Below are 26,270 nucleotides of genomic sequence, written 5' to 3'. Positions count from 1 at the left end.
CAGTAAAAGGCGGGGTCAGGGGAGGTGTACAGCTGTGTTATGTCAGCCCATGCTAATCCTGAACTCCCCCCATTGCACATCCCGGTAGAGCAGAGCGCTTTGGACACGGGTCATGTCGCGGTTTGTCGGTCAGCAGCAGGAAGCGATATGGCAACTAATGGTTACGGAACCGGCACAGGACCCCTGTGTCTCGGTGCAAAATCCATTGGCTGCACTGAGGAGCTGTAACGTTTTCTGTGATTGAGCCTCATGTGCGTCTGTCTCTGCTGGGTTCCGCCTCTGCACCGCCTCCTGGCTGCTGTACTGCACGATGCGGAGAGGACTGGGAAGATGGGAGGGTTGTACAATGACAGCTTCCTGTTCCTCCCAGAAGCCGTCCCTGTGTGTGACTGCAGAGAGCAGATCTAGTTTATTGCTGCCTGCCTGGGAGAGGGGATCAGAGAGCAGCACAGCGGCACAGGTGAGTCTACTGCTACCTGTCAGACTATGCTACAGAATCTCTCAATTACATATCAGGAATAGGCAGCCTATTGTGTCCACTGTATTACCAGAGACCCCTTTATAATGTACTCCCTGAATTGCCAAAAATTCCTCTATGATCTACACACTGTATTACCAGAGATCCCTTTATAATGTCCACACTGTATAGCCAGAGATCCCTCTATAATGTACACACTGAATTACCAGAGATCCCTTTATAAGTACTAACTGTATTACCAGAAGTCCCTTTATAATGTACACATTGTGTTACCAGAGATTCCTCTATAATGTACACACTGTATTACCAGAGATCCCTTTATAATGCCCACACTATGTAACTAGCGATCCCTCTATAATCTATGCACTGTATAACCAGAGATTTCTCTATAATGTATGCACTGTATTACCAGAGATCCATCTATAATGTCGTAGACTCTATATAATGTACACACTGTACCACCAGAGATCCCTATATTATGTATACACTGTTCTACCAGTGATCCCTGTATTATGTATACATTGTACTACCAGTGATTCCTCTATAATGTACACACTGTACTACCAGAGATCCATTAGTAATATACTGACTAGCATCAGAGATCTCTTTATTGTACCCACTATATTAACCTGGGATGCCTTTATATTGTACACACAGTATTGCCAGTGATCCCTCTATAATGTCAGAGATCATAACGTACAACGAGCACAAATGGAATGAATAGAGTGGTCGCACAGTAATCCACAAGTGTGCCTCCCACTTGCCCAGCTCTTTTAAAACTTGAGCATCAGCTACACCAGATCTGGGCAAGTTGTGAACGCATAGAAGCCTGGGGGGGGGGGGGGGACACGTGTGGAATGGTTACTTACTGTCCTACCACTCTATCCTAATTGTGCTATTTGTATGTTTGTTGTGAACATATATGGAGAAGTGTGAGTTATACCAATGTCGTTTTTAGCTTGGAATACAGTTTTAGAAGGTGTTATTCTATTGCTTTGGAATCTGCTAGATCGACGAGAGCCCAGTAAGATTTTTTTTTTTTATATATAGACCACAAAAAGCTTACATTGCTTGGCGCTAGTCTAGTTTAAAGGACCACTCCAACAACAAAAAGCAGTTGAAATCTGACCGAACCAACAGGTTTTGGACTAGCCCATCTCTCATGGGGGATTCCCAGGGTTTTTTCTTTATTTACAAAAGCATTTCCTGCACAGTTGCTAAGTGTAACTGACAAAAGAATGTGCAAGTGAACAGGGAGGCTGGCTGGTATCTTACTGTTTTGGCAGTTAAACTGCGGTTCAGGAAATGCGTTTGAAAACTAAAGCTGGCCACTAACGGTCCAATTTCTACCGAAAAATCGTTCGAGCGATCAGAAATTCTGATCGGACGAAAAATCGTTCACTACACCATCAACTAACCAATCTTTGCTTCCTATCTATCACGACCACCAAGAAAATCCAAATTTTCGTTCGACGAAAATTCATTCGGGCGACATTTTTTTCACTCGTTCATAATCGATTGTGTCCACCAATGGAGATTGTTTACAACCAATCCGATCAGAATTTCTGATCGCTCGAACGATTTTTCGCTAGAAATTGGACCATTAGTGGCCAGCTTAACCCTCCTGGCGGTTTGCAAAAAATCCGCCAGGGGGCAGCAAACTCTTTTTTTTTAAATTTTTTTTTTTTCTTTTCATGTAGCGAGACAAAGTCTCGCTACATGATAGCCGCAGCTCAGCGGCATCCCCCCAGCCCCTCCGATCGCCGCCGGCGATCGGAGATCAGGAGATCCCGTTCAAAGAACGGGATCTCCTGGAGGGCTTCCCCCGTCGACATGGCGACGGGCGGCATGACGTCATCGACGTCGTGACGTCATTGGGAGTCCCGGCCTACCCCTTAGCGCTGCCTGGCACTGATTGGCCAGGCAGCGCACGGGGTCTGGGGGGGGGGGGGGCGGCGCGGCGAGCGGAGGCACCTAATCGGTGCGGAGCGGCGGCGATCAGACTGCACACGCAGCTAGCAAAGTGCTAGCTGCGTGTTGCAAAACAAAAAGTGTACAAATCGGCCCAGCAGGGCCTGAGAAATCCCCCTGCGCGGCATAGCCCGTGCTCAGCACGGGCTTACCGCCAGGGAGGTTAAGAAAACCCTGAAAATCCCCATGAAGAGATGGACTAAATCCAAAACCTGTTGGTTCTGTCAGATTTTAACAGTCCTTTTAGGGGTCACAGCAGGAAACCTCATAGGGAGCAGTTCACCAATTACAGCACAAAGCATTGTGATTGGCTAAACAGTCTGGGCGTAGTTTACTACAACCTAATGGAAACCTAGCAGTTGAGAGGGTACCAGTCGCCCAATCACGTTAGCTAAATTTCCCTATTGAGGTTTCCTGCTGGGTCCCCTAAAGATGACTAGCACCCAACCACAAAAAGCTTACATTGCTTGCTATAATATTGTATCATTTTGGGCAGTGTCACAGCTTTACTAATTTTATTTCTCTGATAATCATTATTCCACCTTCAAGTAAAGTGGCTTCTAAAGCGACAAACTTTGTAGGAGGGATGCTACATAGCGCTCCATTGGGGGTGGAGGGGGGGGGGGGATCTAATTACATTACTCTGTTAGAGGAAACGGGAAGAGGCTGGCTCTATATCTAGTCAATAGCAGTATTATTTTTGCTTCAGATTCCTTTTATAGGACCACTATCGTAAAATCCATCCATGTGAATGCACATTTCTCCCAGAGCAAAATGCACCATAAATTACCTTTTTCCTATGTTGCTGTCACTTAAGGTGGCCACTAATGATCCAATCTTTTTCATCCAATTTTACCAAATTTTTGTAGTAGCAGGGTAAATCAAGTGAATATATTGAATGGATAAGTTAGGCAGTTCCCTTATGCTGGGGATACACGGTACGTTTCTGTACCGTGTATCGGCCAGCTGATAATATTCAGCTGACCCGATCAAGCCGCTCGACCTGCGCCCGCTCGATTCCCGCCGGCGGACAATGGCAGGGAATCGAGCGGCTGATAAGGAAGCACCGGCGGGGGTCGATCCGGCGGCTTTTTGGCCGCCGGATCGACCCATGTATGCCCAGCATTATATTACGTAGAAATGGTAAGATTGGATGAAAAATATTGGATCATTAGTGGCCACCATTACAGTAGGTAGGGAAAATCTGACAGATCTGTCAGGTTTTGGACTAGTCCATTTCATCATGGGGGTTCTCAGTTATTTCTTTATTTATAAAAGTGCTTACTGAACTGCAGTTGTTCAATCCAGCTGCCAAAACGGTGTGAGATCAAGTAGAAAAGGCCCCAGTCATCTTTGTATTGATCCTTTCTAGGGATTGCTTTTGTATAAAATAAAGGTAACACTGAGAATCCCCATGAGCTTTTTACTACCTACTGTGAGTGACAGAACATAGAAACAAAATAATTTATAGTGCACTCCACGCTGGGAAAAGTGTGTGTGTGTGTGTGTGTATGTATGTATGTATGTATGTATGTATGTATGTATGTATGTATGTATGTATGTATGTATGTATGTATGTATGTATGTATGTATGTATGTATGTATGTATGTATATATATATATATCTATATATCATATATATATATATATATATATATATATATATATATATATATATATCTTTTTTTCTTTGAAATTCTACACATTGGTTTATTTGAGCGTCTTATCCTGTTTCCAGAAGCTGTTTATCTTTTTTGCTATTCAGTCTGTATGTGAAGAGCTGTGAAAGTTGACAGCACTTAAGCTGTATATACATGCTAGATAAAACTCGGCCAAGAACAAATGCCTCTGCCAAGAATCAAGCATGTGCACAGCAGCCACCAGCCTCCTCGACCAGCGATTAGCATGGCGGCATAGCAACAGAACACGTTGCTAGACTGCAGACTGGCGACAAGTCTGTACAGTCTCGGCCCAGCAATGTAGCCTGTGAGATTAGGTCCCCACTGGGCTGTATGCCTTGTACGAAGCTTTACTCACGGTTTTACCTTGCTCTTCCCTTCTAGAGTAAACCCGTCCCTTTCAGAGGTGCTCAAAGGCACAGATAACCCTTTAGCATCTAAAGTTAATGCCACTTAAAGAGAAACTCCGACCAAGAATTGAACTTTATCCCAATCAGTAGCTGATACCCCCTTTTACATGAGAAAGCTATTCCTTTTCACAAACAGACCATCAGGGGGCACTGAATGACTGATATTGGGGTGAAACCCCTCCCACAAGAAACTTTGAAGACCGTGGTACTCCTGGCAGTTTCCTGCCTGTGAACCTTGTTGCATTGTAGGAAATAGCTGATTACAGCTGTTTCCAACTGCCAAAAAGCAAGCTGCAGCTACATCACCTGCCAACAGTAAAAATGTCACCATGTAATAAATGTCGGAATGTAAATCAGGGATTTAAAAGATTTTACAATGGGCAAACATTGATTAAATCATTAATGCATAATTATTGTAAAAATGAAGCACTTTTTTATTCCATTATTTTCACTGGAGTTCCTCTTTAAACAAGCATATGTTCTTCAGGTAATGTCTTCAGAATCTGGAAAACACAAGGTTGTTGCTCTCAAGAAGCAGGCAGTACATTCTACAGCTGTGTGAAACAAATGTGTTTTAGGTTTCTAGAAGCTGTCAGAGAGGAGATTGCGTAGAGGTAGGTTGCTCTCTTATTTCCTGTCTTTAAAGCTATGTACACACACTAGATTTAATCTTGACTGAGGCAGCTGATAAAGACTGCCTTGGGCGAGAATCATGCATGCATCTGGTGTTTGTACAGCAGCTGGATGACACCGCTTAAAGACCCGGCCTGCCGGATACTTAGCAATGCCTGAAAAGCACCCAAACGCATTTTTCTCACCACTGCCCCACCTGTGGGAAGCCATTCTGTTGTACACAGCTCGTCATCCCTCCATCGCAGCAGATTTGTCACTGGCCTGGGTTTTGTATAGAACTCGGCCACAAACTTTCACCTGAAGGATTGAGCTCCGATACCTGCAGGGTTTCAGGGATTGCAAGTGTGTACGTAGCTTTAGACTACCTGTGCTTATATTAAAGGATAACTGAAGTGAGAGGGATATGGAGGCTGCCATATTTATTTCCATCTAAGCAATGCCAGTTGCCAGGCCCTCCTGCTGATCCTCTGCATCTAATACTATTAGCCATAGCCCCTGAACAAGCATGCAGCAGATCAGGTGTTTCTGACATTAATGTCAGATCTGAAAAGACTAGCTGTGTGCCTGTTTCTGGTGTTATTCAGACACTACTGCAGCCAAATAGATCAGCAGGATGCCAAGCAACTGGTATTGATTAAAATGAAATAAATATGGCAGACTCCATATACCTCTTACTTCAGTTCCCCTTTAATGTCATCAAAGTCCCAGGGGCAGTAAGTGCGGAAAAAGCTCTCGTATGGTACCAGGGATAAGAGGTGAGGGAAGAATCTCCCCAGTGTGGACAGCAATCAAAATACCTTAACACTTTTAGGGCCTTTTTTCCACAGCACAGCTAAATCGCAAATCGCTAGTGATTTTTAAATCGCCAGGGTTGCTACTTTATCATAGAAATCATGAGAAGTATTTTCCACTATAGTGATTCAATTTGCAAATTGCAATTGCTTTCTGGAGCGATTTTAAGAGGGATAATGCAGTGCAAATGAAAAATTGCAATTGCATAACAAAATTAATGAAAATTCGCAATCCCTGGTGTTTGTGATTGCGATTGCCAGTGGAAAAAGGCCCGCAAACATATTTGTACTGTAGTTGGCTTTAAAGAAAACCTGTACTGAAAATAATGTACAGTAATTTAAAAAATTGCTTATTTTAATTTTTTTTAATACTTATAAATGATTTAGCCAGTGTTTACCCATTGTAAAATCTTTCCTGTACCAGATTTACCTTCTGAATTTTATCACAATTGGCGACCTCATTACTGCTGACAGGTGATCTCTGCGGAATGTTTAATTACTGAGAGTTCTAAATGCAGTAGAAAATGTACCTTCTTGTCTCTCAAAATGCTCTCGGGGTGGCGGTGGTGAGGGATTCTGCATATTTAATCAGCCTAGGCCAAGCATCACTGGAAGGGCAGGGCTACATAACAATATACATCAATATATAGCTATAGGAAGTGTCACTGATGCTGAAACCAGGAAAATTGTGGTAAAAGCATCCTGAATAATTTACTGCATTCTACTATATGTCACTACTGTGCCTCTTTAACTGAAAATATGCCTTCCTCTTTGTGTTTTGTGACTGTGTTCAGTAATTGCAGATTCTACCTCGCGTCATTGTAGCTTTTGTATATCACAATCACATAACTCGAGGATGACATCACGGAATATCCAGATTTATCAATTACCTGTTTTGTCATGGTTTCACAAATACTCAACAGATGTAAAGGACAAATTGAAGAGTCCTGTAATTGTACAGAGCGAGGCTTGTGGGTATGCGATAATGGATTGGCAGATGTTATTGCCAAGTGGTTAATGACCAACTTAGAGGGGCCAAAGCTTTGTTCCATTAGCATCTCCTGTAAGACATATCTTGGCGCAAAATGTCAAGGATTTCAATAAGTGGAGTGAAGCTGTGATTCTTTCCAGTAATTGATTCTGATTAAAGGGGCTGGTAGTTATAGTCAGCTGTGTGACGTTTGTTTTTGAGGGCATGAATTTGAGTGAGTGTTTTGTTTTGCTTTTATTTATTTTTGTATTATTTTTTTTACTCAGAGAGGTAAAATGGGAAATTCTCAACTAGTGGTTAAACTGGTTTTTGCTGGGGATTTTGGTTGTTAGGTTTCTCTTCTGTTTTACTGTGGTTGTGCAACAATAATCACCGTTCAGCTATGATATTGTGTGTGAAATGCAGAAAAAATCCAAGTAGATAAATCTTATATAGCTGTTCTAAATCAATTATTCTGTGTTTGGTACTTTTGATAGTACCCATACACGGTACAATAAAAACGTATGATTTTCCTGTTTAATCAACTAAAATAGAGAAAATTGTACCATGTATGGGCACCTTTACTGAGACAGATTTTTCAGATGAGCAGATGTGAGTGTGTTGTGATAAATTTAGCCAGGTAATTAATATTTTCATTTTGCATATCGTGGAAACGGGGTCACTTTGGAGTGCTATAACCACTTCCTATCTGGACAGGAAGTGATGGAAATTCTGATATAAGCAAGATATATTCCAGCCATTTTCCTTACTATCCACAACTAAGATAATTTGACTTTAAAGGGGAACGTCAAGAGGCTTTAAGTGTGTACCCACCTAGTGCAGGGCTGCTGGACAAATCCTAGGAGCCATTGTACCTCATTGAACAGTACTTCAGCCTTAATTGTTTTCACCCTATGCATCCGAGCAATTTTCACCTCCCATTCATTCGCCAATAACTTTATCACTACTTATCACAATGAAATGATCTGTATCTTGTTTTTTCCACCACCTATTATGCTTTCTTTGAGTTGTACATTTTTGCTAAGAATTATTTTATTCAAAATTCATTTTAATGGGAATATTAAGAAAAAAATTGAGAAAATTCATTATTTCTCAGTTTTTGCGCCATTATATCTTTAAAATTCTACATGCTACCATAATTAAAACTGACGTATTTTATTTGCCCGTTTGTCCTGGCCATTACACCATTCAAATTATGTCCCTATGACAATGTATGGCGCCAATATTTTATTTGGAAATAAAGGTGCATTTTTTTCAGTTTTGCATCCATCACTATTTACAAGCTTATAATTTAAAAAATGATAGTAATATACCCTCTTGACATGCATATTCAAAAAGTTCAGACCCTTAGGTAATTATTTTTTGGTGTGTGTGTTTGTGTGTGTTTGTGTGTGTTTGTGTGTGTTTGTGTGTGTGTGTGTTTGTTTTTCCCCCAATTTGTTTTTTATTAATTTTATTTGGGTAATTTTGGGAGAGTGTGGGAGGTAAACAGTTAATTTTAAATATAAGTGTGGGTCTGTTCATTAACCTCCTGAGCGTTACACGGCAGTGTAAATCTAATAGGTTTAGTGGTTTTATTACAAGTTGGCTAGCACTAGGCTAGCTTGTTTAGGTGACCCCACCCCCCCCCCCCCCCGCTCACCCCCTGATTCCCCCCCCCCCCCCCCAATAGAGCCGCTATATACATTACCCAGTCTCTATCCAGCGATCGCGCAGCCTCCCCACACAGCTCCTTCTCTATGGCGAGGATCGTACATGACGTCATGCGCAGCCCCTATCCTCCCCCTAGAGAAGAGCGGAGCTGTGTGGGGAGGCTGCGGTGATCGCTGGAGCCAGGCTAAGTAATGTATAAGTGGCTGGATCGCGGGCGATAGGGGGAGTGCCGGCCACCTATACTAGCTAGTCTAGTGGCTTTATTACAATGTATCTAGCACTAAACCTATTAGATTTACACTGGGGGACACCTGAGGCCAGCAAAACCTCCGAAGCAGCATGCCCGACACAGTGTCGGGCATACCGCTCAGAGGTTAAACAAAAAAAGTATATAGATGCAGTTTTACTATTCAGCCACAAGATGACCTCAGTCAGCAGCGGGCCAGCAGCCTTTTGGACGTAGCAGCTTTGTCCAAAAGGCTTAAATGGTTAAAGATGCTGCTTCCATTTCTGAATCTAATGCGGCACCCGTGCGGCTGCAAAGCCGCAGCTGAATCGCTATAGCCTTGCCATGCAAGTCTATAGGTATTCGGAGGCGTATGAAAACTGCAGCATGCCATCCAGAATCGCATCGACAAGCCATTTGGATGGCATACTGGTTAGACACCAGTATGCCATCCAAATGGCTTGTCGATGCGATTTAGACAATAGGCAGCATTTCCCCATCTGGCTTGCATGCGGCGAAATACGTATTTGAATTTACTGTTGTGAAATTGACCGTATCACTGCGTTTTTTCTTTTCCCATATTATAGTGCCCTCCCTTGAAGTGGTATTTGTTTTGTTTTTTTCTTGTGTTGGGGCGGTGAGTGTTAATATTGTGTTTGTTTTTTGTTTGTTAGTTTTTCGTTTTGTTTTTTTAAGAAAAGGAAAAGACCCTAAATTTAATTTGCCCAGAGTAGCTGAAAAGCATATACTAGCATTATCCCTAACGCTGTCCTTAGAAATGATTACTAAAGGTAATTTTTGCAAGAATAGTTAAGCATTTGTATCCTGTGCAAAGCTTTACTTGACACAAAGTTTAAGAATTTGTTGTATACAGTCAGATTTTCAGCTACGTTATTGGATTTATAGGCAGGGCTGTGGAGTCGGGACAAAAATCTTCCGACTCCAACTCCGACTCCTCAGTTTATGAAACCACGACTCCAACTCCGATTCCAGGTACCCAAAATGTCTCCGACTCCTTAGCCTAATACTTAACAGGGCCGTGGATTTTGTACAAAAATCATCCGACTCCTCAGTTTATGAAATCGACGACTCCGACTCCACAGCCCTGTTTATAGGTAACAAGACTATTATCTTTATCATTCTCTTCCTAGAATTGTTAACATAGAATTAGCCTGGTACAACATTTTAACAAAAACTTGTGTTCTAGATATGCCACCAGAGTTTATTCCAAAGTAATATCAGTGTTGAATTCACAATTCCCTCTCAGGTGGCAGGGCAGAAAGTGTGGGAGTAGTGATTGCATGTACCCCTGATATTTTTATCTGCAGTGTGCCAAATAACACTTTGCTTGGGATAGTTACATCTCTCAGGTAGTGGTCACGTTTGTCACCAATGGTAATCAATAGGCTAGTTCACACTTGAATATGTTTTTCACATGCAGAAAAACTTCCAGCAATGCAGCACTGTCAGAAAACTCATGCAGAAAAACACACACAGAAAACTGGTAGTCAAGTGACCCCTGCCTCACTTCATACTGTAAGAATCTATACATTGGTTGCTATTGACAACAACTCTACGCCTTTTGCTCCGGCACCAGCAACTCATTAGAGCTGCAACTCACAGGAAGTGTGATAACTTGATTCTCATCACAGCAACAGCATAGGAGATAGAACTTCTTAGGCGTCATCATAGTTTCAAGGAGTTTATTCAGTAAACAGATATACAGATGCTTATTCCTACTCAACGAAGCAATTGTTCTGTAGTAAGTCCTCTTTGCGTTACAGCTCTTGGTTCCATTTTTTACATCTACACTACGTAGCCCGTAGGACTACATACAGCATACAGTTAGATAATATGACAATACATTACAAATAAAAGTAAAAGGGTGGAAGTTATCAGCCAGACATTGGAAGAAGCAACAGTAGTCCGAAGTGGCTCTCTGGAGCCCATCAGCTGCTTTAGTACCTATCACTAAAGAGTTAAATGTGACATCATCTGAGCAGGAGCTCATCGCCTGCTATTGGCTGATAAAACCTTGTGATATGACAGGTACGGTCTTTACTGCGCATGCCCGAACTATCACCTAGTTCTAAGAAATGTTATCCTGTTCTGAAGAGGCCATTTGTTTAATGTTCTTTTAAGAATATTTTCATAACAATGGCTCATATCTGTTGTTCGTCGCCAGCTAGTCTGGCCTCTGTACTGGATATCTCTGATACAGCCTTGGATGTTCCCGTATCACACTGTTCTTCAGTGCTTCTAGAAATCCTCTTTAAAGGCATACTCTGCAAATCAAGTCTTTTAACTAACCTCAGTCATATAATACTTAAATTCTAACACATACATTCAAATAAAATACCTGGATTGTTTGTAAACAGTGTTCTCTGCTGCTGCCACAATCTTCTCCACAGTCAGAAATTAGATGGCTCCAGGGAGAAAGTGAAGTTTTAACCATTTCAGGCACTTTTTTTTTTTTCATAAATAGTCTTTGTTTAGTATTCCTGCTAGTGAGACAGATCTGTTGGAGGAAAATTTTGACTGTAATTCTACTTCAATGTAGCATGTGCAGGACAGCTGGGCAGAAAAGGGGATGTGAGGTACATTTAAGAAAAACATTTTTGAAAAGTATGGGTCACAAATTTTATCATAGTTTTTTACTTTTTTAAAGTTGAACTAACTTTCACTTCCTGTTTAAGATTTCACTTCCTGTTTAATGGAACCCTTGTATCAAACTGGAGAACACATTTTACTGTGGATATTTGTAAGAGAAACAAAAAAAAATTAACTTTTAAGACTATTGTGTGGTTTGTCCTTAACATGACCATGGTTGTTTAGCTCGTAGGTTTGCAGTGTCTGTATAACAAAACGTATTTAATGTTCTTATCCAAAATCTTAACTAGTTTTCATATAGATGTGTTCTTCTGTTTTGTAGGAAGCCATTCTTCCCATCTTCTTCTCAGAGTATACTCCTCAGGGGTTTGGATTCCAGAAATGGAAAGCACCTTGCTTTCGCTTGAAGATGCTGTTAAATCCACATAACTGGTTGTGCTGGAAAAGAAAAAGGGGAGCCTTGTGATCTCTAGTCGTCTGCTAAACGTGATGACTGCCTGGTCCATGGTCAGAAAACTGGAAATGGAAAAGAAGAGGCCGTCCAAAGAAGACAGGGCGGGTGCAAGTGAGATGGAGTACTCACAAGATCTGGGAGACTGCAGTGGGGAATCTGATGAATGGACCAGCTCTGAGAGTGAAGCAGAACACAGGGAGAAAAAAGTGCCATCAGTAGCTATGTCAGCACCCTATTTCAGGGTATGGACATTTCCAACAAGCCACACAGACAGCTCTGCAGATCCCCATGTTTGGACCGTCCCAGCTTTTCTCAGAGCAGCATTCAAGTTCCCGTTGAACATCATCCAAAATTGGAAGACTCTAAAAGCAGCCTAGACAAAGAATACCAAGCAAAAATGGACTTTGCTTTAAAGCTGGGCTACACTGGGGATCAAATCCAGGCTGTCCTCAACAAGCTGGGAGCAGATGCTCTTATTAATGATGTCCTTGCTGAGCTGGTGAGGCTGGGTAATAAGGGTGAATCAGAAGCACAGAGCAGTGGAGGAAGCGCGAGTAGCAACCTTGTACCTAGAGGAGGACCTTGTACCAAAGAGATCTCCAGTCCTGAACTCTCTTTAGAAGATGAAATTCTTGACAATACGGAAAACCTCAGGCCTATAGTTATCGATGGAAGTAATGTTGCAATGAGGTTAGTATACTTGTGCACACAAATCCAACAAGGAAGTAATAATTACACATAGAAAATGCACAGAAGTGTGTTTGTTCTTTATTGAAGATCAGACTGTGCTACTTTAAAGAAATCATATAGATCTACTGTTGGTGGACATTTTGCAGCTTTGTAATGTTAGTGTGGTAGAAATGGACTTGTACACACAGAACTAAAACGTACCATGGATCTAATGTTTAAATCTATTAACCCTTCACACTCTCGCATGCAAATGTTCAAACAAATGCATTCACAGATTCACTCATCTAGGCACAACTGTTATCCCTACAGCTAAGTTAAAAGCCGGGGTTTTAGTTCACAGAAGAATGCATTCTTATGCTTAGTCACCGATACTGCGCAGAAGTACCCAGGTAAACATAGGTGTCCTAACTCTGGCCCTGTAACATGCATAGTGCAGACATGCAAACACATTAATTGCATCAAACCTATCAATGGATTAGGAGCACACATCCTGACGTCCTCTCCTGGGACAGACAGTGCATATTACCAATCGCACAAGGGAGCTAACGTTATGTGTCCATGTGCACCATGCACATACACCAGCATAAGCTGTGTGCATGCTGACAAACACATACAGGGGAAGGAGGGAGTGCACTGAATTAGACCCTAGCCACTATGCATGTTACAGGTATGCACATGGACACAACGTTAGCTCCTTTGTGCGATTGGTAAGATGCACTGTCTGTCCCAGGAGAGGACATCAGGATGTGTGCTCCTAATCCATCGATGGGTTTGATGCAATGAATGTGTTTGCATGTCTGCACTATGCATGTTACAGGGCCAGAGTTAGGACACCTATGTTTACCTGGGTACTTCTGCGCAGTATAGGTGACTAAGCATAAGAATGCATTCTTCTGTGAACTAAAACCCCGGCTTTTAACTTAGCTGTAGGGATAACAGTTGTGCCTGGATGAGTGAATCTGTGAATGCATTTGTTTGAACATTTGCATGCGAGAGTGTGAAGGGTTAATAGATTTTGCTGTTTTCTAGCCACACCCCCTTCAGCACCTCCCTTTCCTTAATAATTGATTTAATGTCCTAACTAGAGGCGATGTGCCTGGATATATGTATTTTTTTCATGGATCCAATGTTTGACTCGAGTCTGCAAATTAAGATAATCTGTGAGATGCAAATAATTCTGGTTTAAATGCAAATTGCATTTAGCATGTAATTGGGCCAATCAGATTCACTTCCTGCTAATTTTGATTGGCCTGGTTCCACCTGAATAAATTTGCATGCAAGCCAGGAATATTAACATGTCATTGACAATCTCGATCTTTGACTTGTGTTAGATCAGACCAGATAGTGAGGTTTGTTATAAGGCTTGTAAAATAATGGTGATGCAGTTGAAGTCGCATGCAGCATCTCAATCATTCCAGGTAGTTCTGAATTTATTGCTAAAGGTTCTCACTGTAGATTGACTCATCTGAAATGCAAATCTTTTGTAATCATTTCAGAACTACCAGGAATGATTGCTTATGAAGTTTACCAAACTCAGTATTTACTGTAATGTGAGCCAAGTAAGGGCTGGTTCTTACAGGACACCTCCAAGGAGCACAAAAAAAATCCACTTACCTGGGGCTTCCTTCAGCCCCTGCCAGCCGTCCGGTGCCCTCGCCTCAACTCTGCTCTCCGCCGGTGGCCCGGGGTCCCCTCCGGCGCAAGATTCCTAATGTGCATGCGCCAGCAGCTCTCATAGTTGAGCTGACATCATCTGGACTGTACTGCGCAGGCGCAATAACTCTGCACCTGCGCAGTACAATCTGGATGACATCAGTGAGCCGCATACTGAAGCTCAAGCAGTTGCCGACCTGGCGAGGTTGGCACCTGCACTGGAGGGGACCGGGAGCCACCGGAGCTGCGGCGAGGGCATATGACGGCTGCCAGGGGCTGGAGGAAGCCCGAGGTAAGTAGATTTTTTTACTTCTATTCTTCCTGAACCTTCCCTTTAAGGTGGCCATACATTGGACGACTTGGTGGTCGACCATCCAATTCGATTATTATAATCGATTTGGATAAAAATCGGTGCCGCCAAGTGCATGCCCCACTGACAATGTGACCAATTTCGGGACGGAAATTGGTTGTATTGTCGATCAGGCATGCCGCAAGATGTCGGGCCGAAGTTGGTTGGTCTGGTGTGCGGCGGTTCGACGGACGATTTCAGTGTGTGCATTTATACCTTACCTGTCCTGTGTCAGCCTCCACGTGATGACCGTCCATCTCGCTGGGTTCTGACATCAGACGCTATGCGCCGTTAGCATGTACGCCGCTGTGTGGCTGCCCGGCAAGATGGTCTGCTACCGAACAGGTAATGTATACATTTACACACTGGGGAGGGGGACAGATTTATACATTGGGGGGCAACGGCGGGCTCAGCCAATTCCCTGAAGATTTCATTCAAATTTATCTCTGAGATTCAATTAGAGATACATTTGTCTCTTTGTTGAATCTGCCCATAATCGTCAGGTCTATGGCCACCTTTACTTGTTGTAAAAACTGACAAATTGTGTCAATTCCACAGAACGCAGGAACAGATGAGTCAACAGACCCTATGTTAGGTATGCGATCTTATCTACATTTGCAATTTTTTAATGGATGCATTCTGAGAATACTCCTCTCTCCTGGGGCTGGCATCTGGGGGTCCCCTTCTTAAATGGGACTCAGATGCCAGGTTTATGAATTTCTCTGAAATTGTTCAGTAAGAATGTTTTACTCACATCTGACCATAGATATTGTAATCAGCACCTGTTATCAGCACCTGTTTCTACTATGATAGTGAATTTTATAAATTAATGTAAAAATTAAACACTTTTTTTCATTACGTTATTTTCACTGTAGTTTCGCTTTAACCTTGGCCCTTTTTTCAGAAAATACATATTCTCCATATGTATTTTCTGAAAAAAGGGCCAAGGTTAAAGCAAAACTACAGTGAAAATAATGTAATGAAAAAAGTGCTTAATTTTTACAATAATTTATAAAATTATTTAGTCAGTGTTTGCCCATTGCAAAATTTCTCGCTAATTTACATTCTGAAATTTATCACATGGCGACATCTTTACTGCTGGCAGGTGATGTCTGTGGAAGGAAATGCTGCTTTTTTGGCAGTTGGAAACAGCTGTTATTTCCCACAATGCAACAAGGCTCCCACAGTGTGATGTCAGTACTGTACCTAGGTGCTGACATAACACCGTGGGAGGGGTTTTACCACAATATCAGCCATACAGAGCCCCCAATTATGCATTTGAGAAAAGGTAAATATTTCTCATGGGAAAGGGGGTATCGGCTGCTGATTGGGATGAATCCTTGATTACAGTTCCTTTTTAAGTTTGGGGGGCCTGTAAAAGTTAAATGACTATTTTCAGATCCCACATAAAGAGGAGGCATCCGATCATGAATGTGTTACCCGTGGAATACTCACCACTTGTTAGATACTAGACAAGTAGGGATGATTAATAAGATGCAAATATTTCTGAGTTCATGCAAATGTATGTACATTTTTATGCAAATATATGCAGCTTGAAAAATGGACCGATTAAGTCCCACCCAGGTTTACATTGATTAGTCCATTTTCAAGCTGCATAGATTTGCATACATATTTACATAAATTTGCATAAATTCAGAAATACTTGCATATAATTGATCATCCTAATAGACAAGCTGAAATGGCGAAAGTCAAAGGGCTTGATTCACAAAGCAGTGCTAACTGTTTAGCACGGGTGTGCTAAACAGTTAGCACGTGAAGTGCCGTTCGCGGACTTTTGCGTGTGCAAAGTGCTGCAAACGGCACTTCACGTGCTAACTGTTTAGCACACCCGTGCTAAACAGTTAGCACGGCTTTGTGAATCAAGCCCAAAGTGTCCACTGGACAGGGTTTTTTTGTCTCCTAAACGGTATATAATCCACAATACCAGTTGTAAAAGAGAGATCTGTTTTAAGCATGTATGTTTGTATGGGTTTAGAAGTAATTAATAGGCTTTCAATGCTGTATATTTCTATGGGTCCTTTAAAAGCTGGAATTGAGAAGATTGCTTTTATTAGGTGATTTTGATAGCAGCCATCACATTTGCGCTGATACTGATCTTCTGTAAATTACTTTGGTTGTTAGTGTTTCCCTCAGCCTTCTTTCCTACTTGAGTCAGTATTATTTTTTTTTCTTGAACCACAGTGTATGTACAGGAACTGCAGTGATGTAACTCAGGCACCAGGTCGCTCAGAATTTTCTTTTGACTTGTGTTTTTTCCCCAGTTTTATTTCCTACCCTGTCTTGGAAGCTCTGTTTACTTTAAAGGAGTACTGTAACCCCTAAAAAATTTTTTTTTAAAAGTTGAACTTACCTGGGGCTTCTACAAAACGATCCTCTGCTGGTTCTGTTCCACTTCTTGCATTTTTAATGTCAAAAACTGCTGCGCCTCCACGGCCCTGGCCACGCGCGTCCTTTCTCCTGCTGATGTCACCGGGAGCAAGGATGCACACATCCGGGGCCGCACAGGCGGAGTATAGCCTGCGACATTAAAGTCACAAAAAGCAGTCGCAGCGGGGACCGGAGGATCGTTTTACATCGGCGCAGGCACAGGACGTCTGCGGGGGACTGGTAGAAGCCCAAGGTAAGTTCAACACTTTTTTGTGGGGGGTTACAACACCTGAAGTGAGAGGAATATGGAATACCAGTTGCCTGGCATCCTGCTGATCTTTCTGTCTTCAGTTGTCTGAATTGCACACTTGAAACAAGAATGTGGCAAATTTAGTCACATTTCAGTTAAATTTAAATTACATTTGCTTGCTTGTTCATGGTCTATGGCTATAAGTATTAATTAGAGGACAGCCAGGCAATTTGCATTGTTCACATGGAAATAAATGTCAGGCTCTATAACCCTCTCAAGTCTGGTGTGCTTTAATGGTACTGATGTGAATTTTGTATTCTGGCAGTGTACAAACTCCAGTTCTGATCCAGCAAATTCTTGCTCACACCCTGTTTTGTCTTGCCCGTGCTAGGACAATCGCTTAGCTCATTTAGCACCAGCTGTGTCAGTAGTGAGTAGTAAAATCAATTGCTCTGAGCTATGCAAGGAGTAGCTTACTTATACACCTAATTATATGACCAGTTGAAAGGAACTGTAATTCTATGTACACACAGTGTTGAGTTATAATCCCAAATGCTAATCCTTTAAGAAATTATTGTTGGTGCTAATAGAGTAGAACTCACACAAATGAATCTTTCTTTTGATTAAATATGAACAAATCCTCATAAGTCGTGGTGTCTCTAGAGGTCAAAAGAAGCATAATTGCTGTTAAACCTAAATTGAAAAGTTAAATTAGTAATACAAGTGGGCAGTGTTGTAATTGATGTATGAATAGATAGTTTTCTATTGCTGCTTCGCTCAACGCACTTTTTTTTCCCTCAAAAAATGGGGAGAAAAAGTCCCTGCACCTTATACCCTCCCCTTCCCCGCCCGTGTCTCCTCTCCCCGGGTGTCACTAGCAGGTTAGCGGCAGTTTCTTGCCTAATCCAGCGGCTCCCAGTGATCACAGACCTGTCTCCTCTTGCGGCTCCCCCTAGTGATGGCTTCTGCTGATGGATGCGATTAGCTGAAGCCATAGCAGAAACCATCACTAGAGGAGCAGGAAGTTCATAATTTGTGCCTACCTTTGATCCTGCGTTTGTGGGTATCCATGCCTATATGCCATGTGGGAACCTAATGATAGACAGTGAGGATGAAGCGGCTTTCTTCATTTTGGCATTACCCTGCACATTGTTTTTCATTAGTCCTCAAATCTTATAGCAAAGAAGACCTTCTTTATTAGAAGCAACATGTTGAAAGATCTGATAATCTAGTTGCCAGGGTTTAATTTTAACATAACTTCAGTTCTTGTACTAAATATGGATATCATGAATACTGTTAACCTAATTGTTGTAGATGTTTCACTGTTTTCATACTGCTGTCTGTTCTTGTGTCCCAGCCATGGCAATAAAGAGGTCTTCTCCTGCCGAGGAATACAACTGGCTGTAGAATGGTTTTTAGAGAAGGGCCACAAAGATATTACTGTATTTGTGCCAGCGTGGAGAAAGGAGCAGTCGCGACCTGATGCCCCGATTACAGGTAAGAGTCCGTATATAATGATTATTAAAATTAACTGGAGCCATATGGAACATTCACTAACTCACGTGGTGAGGTAAATGCCAGAATGTTATGGTTGTCACTAAAGATGATGAATGAAGCAAGTTTGTATGCAAGTGACATGTAGCCTGAAACTGTGCAGCTACTTAGCTCTAGGTTGCTTGATATTTGCAAGCAAACTTTGACTAGCTGAATCTCATTGATGATCTGTAGTCGTCACTAAAGGGGCCCATACACCTAACGATTTTACCGCAGATATACAGCAGATTTGATCACTGTGATCAAATCTGCTGTGAAATTGTCGCGCAAACACTGACAGAACGATTGATTTCCATCCGAAATCAATCATTCCGGTTGATACGTCCGTGCAGAAGATTTTTCTCGATCGCCGGCGGGTCGGGAGTGCGTCGATAGCGGCGTTCGAATGCCCGACCGACGCAATACAGCAGAGATACATTACATGTTCCGGCCAGCGCGACTCCCCCGGTCTCCGCTGTCTTCTTCTCCGCACCAGGCTGCAGCTTCACTGAACTTCCTGTCCCGGCAGAAGCGCCCTCTACTGTTTAAACTTCCCCTGGACAGGAAGTTCAGTGAAGCAAGCCAGCCAGCTGGACCGGAGACCAGCGTGGAGAAGAAGACAGCGGAGACAGGGGGGGTCGCGCCGGCCAGATCAGGTAATGTATAGCAGGCAGCAGCTCCACACATTGTGATCGGTTTCATGCTGAAATCGATTCACAATCTGTTTGCAGTAAAGGCAGCCATACGATCCCTCTCTGATCAGATTCGATCAAAGAGGGATCTATCTGTTGGTCGAATCTGTTGGCAAATCAACCAGTGTATGGCTACCTTAAGGAAGGGTAGGGGATAAATCTCTATGGGATACCTGTTTCGTCACTGTGATGAATGATAAGGATTCCTTTCTCTGGGGATAGATTTCCTTAATGATGACTTTCACTTCCTACTATGCCCAGTGGGTTTTTCAGGGAACAGAGCTGTTCAAAAAAGCTTAGATCTCTATGGATATTACCCGATCTGTGTAGCTCATTATAAAATATTTGAAACTGCATAACTATGAGCCAGTTAGGGGGGTGCCTGTTACCACCTCCCATCGCCCAGGTCTCCGGAGTGGCCAGGGCCCTCCCATGTAAGTAGTGTCTAATCTGAGGCCAATCTGTCCTTGGTCAACCTAAAAATGAAGGGGCATTCATGAATATGCCAAAGTGAATATTATCTAGAATATTTGTCAAAGGGCTGGGGATAGTTGATTATATGGGGTTATATTCCAACCTCACTTTAACCCAATCTAAGAGTAGCTCTCTCTCAACCAAAATGGGAGAGTATCTGATACTGGTCTGTGGTGTCGCTGAGTCCAAAGAAGTGCTTTGGGATGAAGAGGGGATTCAGTCGTTAGCAAAGAAACCCACTGCTTTTGGGAATTGCCATAGAACATGTCTATGATCAGAAGAAGTTGGGCTGCCAAGTGATATCGTTTTAAACAGGGAAGACCCAGACCGCCTTCTTCTTTGGCTCTTATAAGTAGTTTAAAATTGCTACGAGGTTTTATCCCTCCCCACAGAAATCTAGTTAAGGAACTATTAAGTTTAAAAAAGAATTCTCTGGGGACATTAATTGAGAGCTTGAAAAAATGTATAAAAGTCAGGACGAGATGTTCATTTTCAATACATTGGCTATGCCCAACCAAGAAATTCTACGTTTATTCCATCGTTCAAGATCTGCAGTAATTGTAGAAAAGAGAGGGATATAAATTAACCTGTATAGTTCAGAGAGGTCAGTTGGTATGTTTACTTCCAAATATTTTATGTAATCATGTCGCCACTTAAATGGGAAGGAGGATTTCAGAAGGTCAACTTTATGCTGTGGCAAGGGCATGTTTAAAATTTCTGATTTTAGTAAATTGATCTTTGTTACCTAAGTTCCCAATTCAGCTTCCTTCATGAAGTTTGGTAATGTAATATATGGTTCCGTGATAAACAGAAGCAGGTAATCTGCATAAAGTGCTAATTTAGATTTCCGATTGCAAGTACGTACACCTTTTTAATATTGACGTTTTGACGCAGTGCTTCTGCAAAGTGTTCCGTGCATAAGATATATAACAGGGGAGACGGGACATCCCTGTCTTATCCCATTACAGATTGGGAAGGGCCCAGTGGGTTTTCCAATCAGTGTAACACCGTAGCGTTCCCATGGGATGGCTTTGAGTCCCGTCACCCAGCCATTTATCTTGCCATACGCTTGTATATTTTGAGTACGCAATAACAGTATGTGAACTGAGGAAGGTTTTCTTTTGTATATTAATACAGTATTGTTTCTGTGACTGACATCTGGTAGCATGACCCCAACCACCACAAGCACATAGCTTTATGTATCGATTGCAAGCCTCCCCTTTATTCAGTAACAATTAGTGCTGGTACCATTTCCTTTTATATTTTATTTTGTCGAATTCAACCATATGAAAACTTCCTGCAGGGTAGTCAGTCCTTTCCTGATATCATATACTGTCTGCTCTCCATTTCATACAGCATGAGTCATCAGAAAGAAGGGGGTAAGGAGCAATCACATGGCGAGTCAGCAAGTTTAGCTGTCACACTCATTCAGCAGTTGACTTGACTTGCAAGATTTAGAAAATATGGCCAGGTTAAGAAACACATATCCTGGGACAGTAGCGTTTAATAATAGAACTATGGATTAATATGCATGGTCTCGCTACAGAGTCACTTTAAAATCTGAAGTGAAAATAAACATGAGATAATGATTTTGTATGTGCAGTACAGCTAAAGGTGGCCACACACCATACAGTTTTTTAAAATATCTGATCAATTTAAGAATTGCAATAAATTTTTCTGACTGGTCATATATTTGAAATGATACAATGTACCACACACGTATGTTCAATTCTTTTCACCAATTATGATAAAAAATTATTGGATACTGACAAAATTGCTAGGGTGTGTATATTAATAAATTGGCAATCTAACACACCATACAATCTTTAGAAAGATTGAAGAAAAATATCTGGCATTCCGAATCAATAAAAATTGAAGAAAACTGGAAATCCGATCGGATTTTTCAGTCGAATGAAAAAAAAGCTTTCGATTTTTTTTAAAGCGATCCGATTGGTTTTATCGTAAAATCGAATCATTTTATTGTATCGTGTGTGCCCACCTTAAGTGATAGAATCATTAGTAGCACAGATATGAATCTCATTGTTTCCAGTACAGGAAGAGTTAAGAAACTTCAGTGCTTCTCTGACATCTCCAACTAATTAGTCAGAGAGCAATGCCATTTTCTGAAGCACTTATCTCAACCTGTCTCTCACTGTTTCTTGTTTCTTAACGTTTTTCTGCCAGGAAGTTCAAAGGTTCATTAGCTGTGCTCTGTTTTATCATTTAAAATACAGAATGTAATTTGTAAAGTACAAATATTAGAGAATGATGCAGTTATAGAAAAACAGCTTTATAACTAAAAATGACTCTTTTCTTTGCTGCTAATCTTTTAACTATTATGTGTACTACAGATACAATTCATTGTATTATAAGGGTTTTTTTTCGCTTCAGTGTCACTTTAAATGTTAAAGTGGAATATAACCCTGCATTTCAACTTTGCTCTAAAACATTATTTACAGTATATTATATGCAACCAGCATTTTTTTTTTTTTTTTTACTAGACCAGCATTGGAAGGGTTAGGCCCAGTGCACACCAAAACCGCTAGCAGATCCGCAATATGCTAGCGGTTTTGGGAGCTGATTTCAGAGCGATTCTAGGCATGTTTAGAGAGGTTTTCTAAACATACCTAGCGGTTTTGGGTGTGTTTTTGTGTAGCAGATTACACATATTGTTACAGTAAAAGCTTTTACTGAACTCCTCCTGTAACAAAAACGCTTGGCAAACAGCTCTGAAGTAGCGTTTTTCAGAGCGGTTTGCGTTTTTCCTATACTTTACATTGAGGACGAAACGCTTCCGAAAACCGCAAACGTGCAGCAGGAGGCGCGTTTGCGGCTTGTCAAAAACCTCAAACCGCCAGTGTGCACCATCCCATTGCAATACATTAGCCAAGCGTTTTTACAGGCGGATGCGGCTGGCAGATCGCTCCAAAAACCGCTCGGTGTGCACTAGGCCTTACACAGTGCTTTAAAGTTCCTGGAGATTTCTGCAGATGCATCCGAAGCTGACAGAGATACATTTTGTTTACATAAATGTATCTAAGTGTTGCATGTGACTCACTCTCTCTGACTGAGAAGGAGCTGGAGGACAGCCAAAGAGTGTGTAAGATTTCTCAATAGATACATTTAAAGAGTAACTGTTAGCCCCCAAAGTGAAATTTAAAGGGAAATACTATATATCTACGCGTGCGGAATGCGGCAACGCGTATTTTTGTACGCATTGTGGTCTGCAATAGCGCTAATTGCATTGGTGTATGCGTCCAATAATACGCATGGCGGCCGGCGACTGGTGAGTCGTCAAAAACGAAACTAAGTGACAGCGGGGGACCAGAGGATTCCAGAGCGGCGCCGAGGGCACAGGACTGCTGCAGGGGGCTAGTAATAGCCCCAGGTAAGTAAAATTCTTTACCCCCTGTTCAGTTAAGGTTCCCTTTAAATCTCTATAGCAATGTTTTATTTAGTATTTAAGTGAGCCAAAAAGCCAATGCAGAACTTAAAAATCAATCTAATTTTTTTACTATGTAGCCTGTTGCCCAAGCTCCGGACGCAAAGCCGCATATCAGATACTGATGAGCATGCAGAGCATGCCTATGTCTGCCCGACCCCCCTCTCCCCCCCCCCCCCCCCCCCCCCCAGGACCAGGTGCCGATATATTCTCACATCAAACAGCTGACCGCTCTGACACGGAGAGAGAGCGGGAGCACTTCCAGCGCCGCCGCCGTGCATCTCTCTCACATGTGATTCTCTCACATGTGACTCGGCGGCGGCTGCTCTGCGGTGGCGGCGCTGGAAGTGCTCCCGCTCTCTCTCCGTGTCAGAGCGGTCAGCTGTTTGTGAGAATATATCGGCACCTGGTCCTGGGGGGGAGAGGGGGGTCGGGCAGACATAGGCATGCTCTGCATGCTCATCAGTATCTGATATGCGGCTTTGCGTCCGGAGCTTGGGCAAAAGGCTACATAGTAAAAAAATTAGATTGATTTTTAAGTTCTGCATTGGCTTTTTGGCTCACTTAAATACTAAATAAAACATTGCAATAGAGATTTAAATTTCACTTTGGGGGCTAACAGTTACTCTTTAACTAAGTAGAATGTAACAATCTGAACTTCTGCATATCTCTCCACAGAACTTTAAACCCCTGTGTTTAACCCTTCCAATGCTGGTCTAGTAAAAAAAAATGCTTTTTGCATATAATATGCTGTAAATAATGTTTTAGAGCAAAGTTGAAATGCGGGGTTATATTCCGCTTTAACTGCTTAACTAAGGTATTTCTTTTGCGTTAAAAATAATAGACATACCAACCTACCAATAGCAGTAATGGTAGCTTTAAAAATGAAGAGGTAATAAATTGTGCTGTTCCAATACATATGTGAGAGGACGAATCCCATTCACAGGACAGAAGATTAATGGAGAGCTGGTGTAACATCAGTCATACGTGACAGATCTGAATAACATTCATCTAGCAGCGGTGTATGTCACAATGCTGCATGTAGTGTTTCCTCCAATGTGTTCAGCACAGTAACACATTAAGTAATTACACAAAAGAAACACAGTAGGATAACAGCATGAAGAACATGTTCCTGAAGAAATAAGAAGTCATACATTGTAGCTGAAAAAATGGATGAGGAGTAGTAAATTAAGATGAAAATTAAGTATAAAAATAACCTTTGTGGAAATTGTATAGTGTATAATTAATGTAAGTATTACATTATGAAATCTTTCTTGAAACCTTGGCTGCTGTGAATACTGGTAAAAGCAGGATTTTTTTTCATCAGTGCCAGATATAATGCCTGGTACATACCGTGCAATTTCCCCTCGGCAAGGGCAAATAGATAATTTCCGACAGGTCCGATCCGGTTTCCAATCAATTTTCTGATCGATGTTGTACAGAAGTGATTGGAAAATTGATGGACCAGTCAACCTGAGGGTATATTGCATGGTGTGCACCAGGCATAAGAATCTGAGGTAACTGTCTGTATCTTTATTTTACTAGTTAGTGTTTGTAACAATTTCCTTAAAAAGTGACCCCCCTCCCTGTTCTTACCATATAGTAAAGCAAATCTGTATTTTTAAAGAAGGAAAAGGGTGTGTGTGTGTGAGTGTACGTGTATCGAGAGGGTAATTGCCATCATAGTTGGCTTCACAGAAAATTGACATTCAGGGCTGGTTTATACTACAAATCGCTATTGCAAACACAGTGCGATTTCCTTGCATCTTTATTTGTGATTGCATTCTGCGCTGGATTTCAGGAACAAAGGCACACACTCCTCCAAAAATCCAGCAGGACCGACAGATCGCAGTCTGACTGCACTACTATAAAGGTTTCCTACCGTTTCCATTATTTTGCAGATGTCCTTACATTTAGCAGCATGTAAATGATCATAAGCAAAATGCAGCACACCACATGTAGTGTAAAACAGCCTAAGTGTTTGCAGCGACCTAGCAGTGTCTATATCAGGGGTCTCAAACTCGCGGCCCGCGGGCCATTTGCGGCCCTCGATACAATATTTTGTGGCCCTCGCTGGCAAAAGCTTCCTTATAGTTCTCTTCAGTGCTTCCAAGTAATCCGCCGCATCCCCGCCGCTAAACGAGGGCCGCAGAGCCCCCAAATCGCCCGGGGAGCAATCCGCTGGTATTTCCTGGAAGGGGCAGACCTTTCAGCTTCAGCTCTACCCCTCCTGATGTCAATCGCCGCACGGATCGCCGCCTCTCCCCGCCCCTCTCTGTGAAGGTAGAGTGAGAGGGGCGGACAGAGGTGGCAATGCGCCGCGATTGTGAAATTCCTTATGCGGCCCAGCCTCATCCTGACTTTGCCTCATGCGGCCCCCAGGTAAATTGAGTTTGAGACCCCTGGTCTATATGCTTAGATTTTAAAAGAGAGAAAGAAAATTTAAATTTCTCCCTGCATTATCTCATAAGTTTAATAGAGTAAAGGCTATCATGCACTAGTCAACATTTTTTTTTATAGACTGGACATTTGACCATAAAAAATTATTGAATCTAAAAAAAAATAAAAAAAAAATAAATTGTAAAAATCATGGACCAAGCACAGGCACAATATGTCACAGCAGGGAACAGATGTCCAACAGCTTCTTCCTAGTCTGCATCATCACTTTTAAAGTCTTAAACAAAATGCCTTCTCTCAAAACTGTTGTAATATTCTTTAGAGTTAACTTCTCTTTATCTAGTCAGCCGTGTTGATCTCAAATCCTTGATTTCACATCGAGTAGATATAATATTTTGTTTATGGAAGATCTCTGCAAGAACAACCTTGTCTACATATTCATGCTGTGCTTTAGTAGGTCAGCAGAATAGATCATGGACTAGTAATACAGATATTTGATTTTTGTT

At 41.9% G+C, this 26,270-nt stretch overlaps 1 protein-coding gene across 1 annotated transcript in view; it reads left to right on the top strand.

Moving 5' to 3' along the window:
* Positions 1-377: 377 nt before the first annotated feature.
* Positions 378-26,270, top strand: part of ZC3H12B (zinc finger CCCH-type containing 12B) — a 44,564-nt gene continuing 18,671 nt past the window's right edge. Inside the window, 4 exon segments of the mRNA XM_068247531.1 lie at positions 378-460; positions 11,765-12,103; positions 12,106-12,586; positions 18,584-18,723. Coding sequence (XP_068103632.1) covers positions 11,932-12,103; positions 12,106-12,586; positions 18,584-18,723 — 793 coding nt within the window. The 5' untranslated portion in view covers positions 378-460; positions 11,765-11,931.

The sequence above is a fragment of the Hyperolius riggenbachi genome, chromosome 8 (assembly GCF_040937935.1).
Source record: "Hyperolius riggenbachi isolate aHypRig1 chromosome 8, aHypRig1.pri, whole genome shotgun sequence".
In the NCBI taxonomy this organism is placed as follows: domain Eukaryota; kingdom Metazoa; phylum Chordata; class Amphibia; order Anura; family Hyperoliidae; genus Hyperolius; species Hyperolius riggenbachi.
Note: the sequence above shows the minus strand (reverse complement) of the source record. Positions and strands in the feature narration are given on the sequence as shown.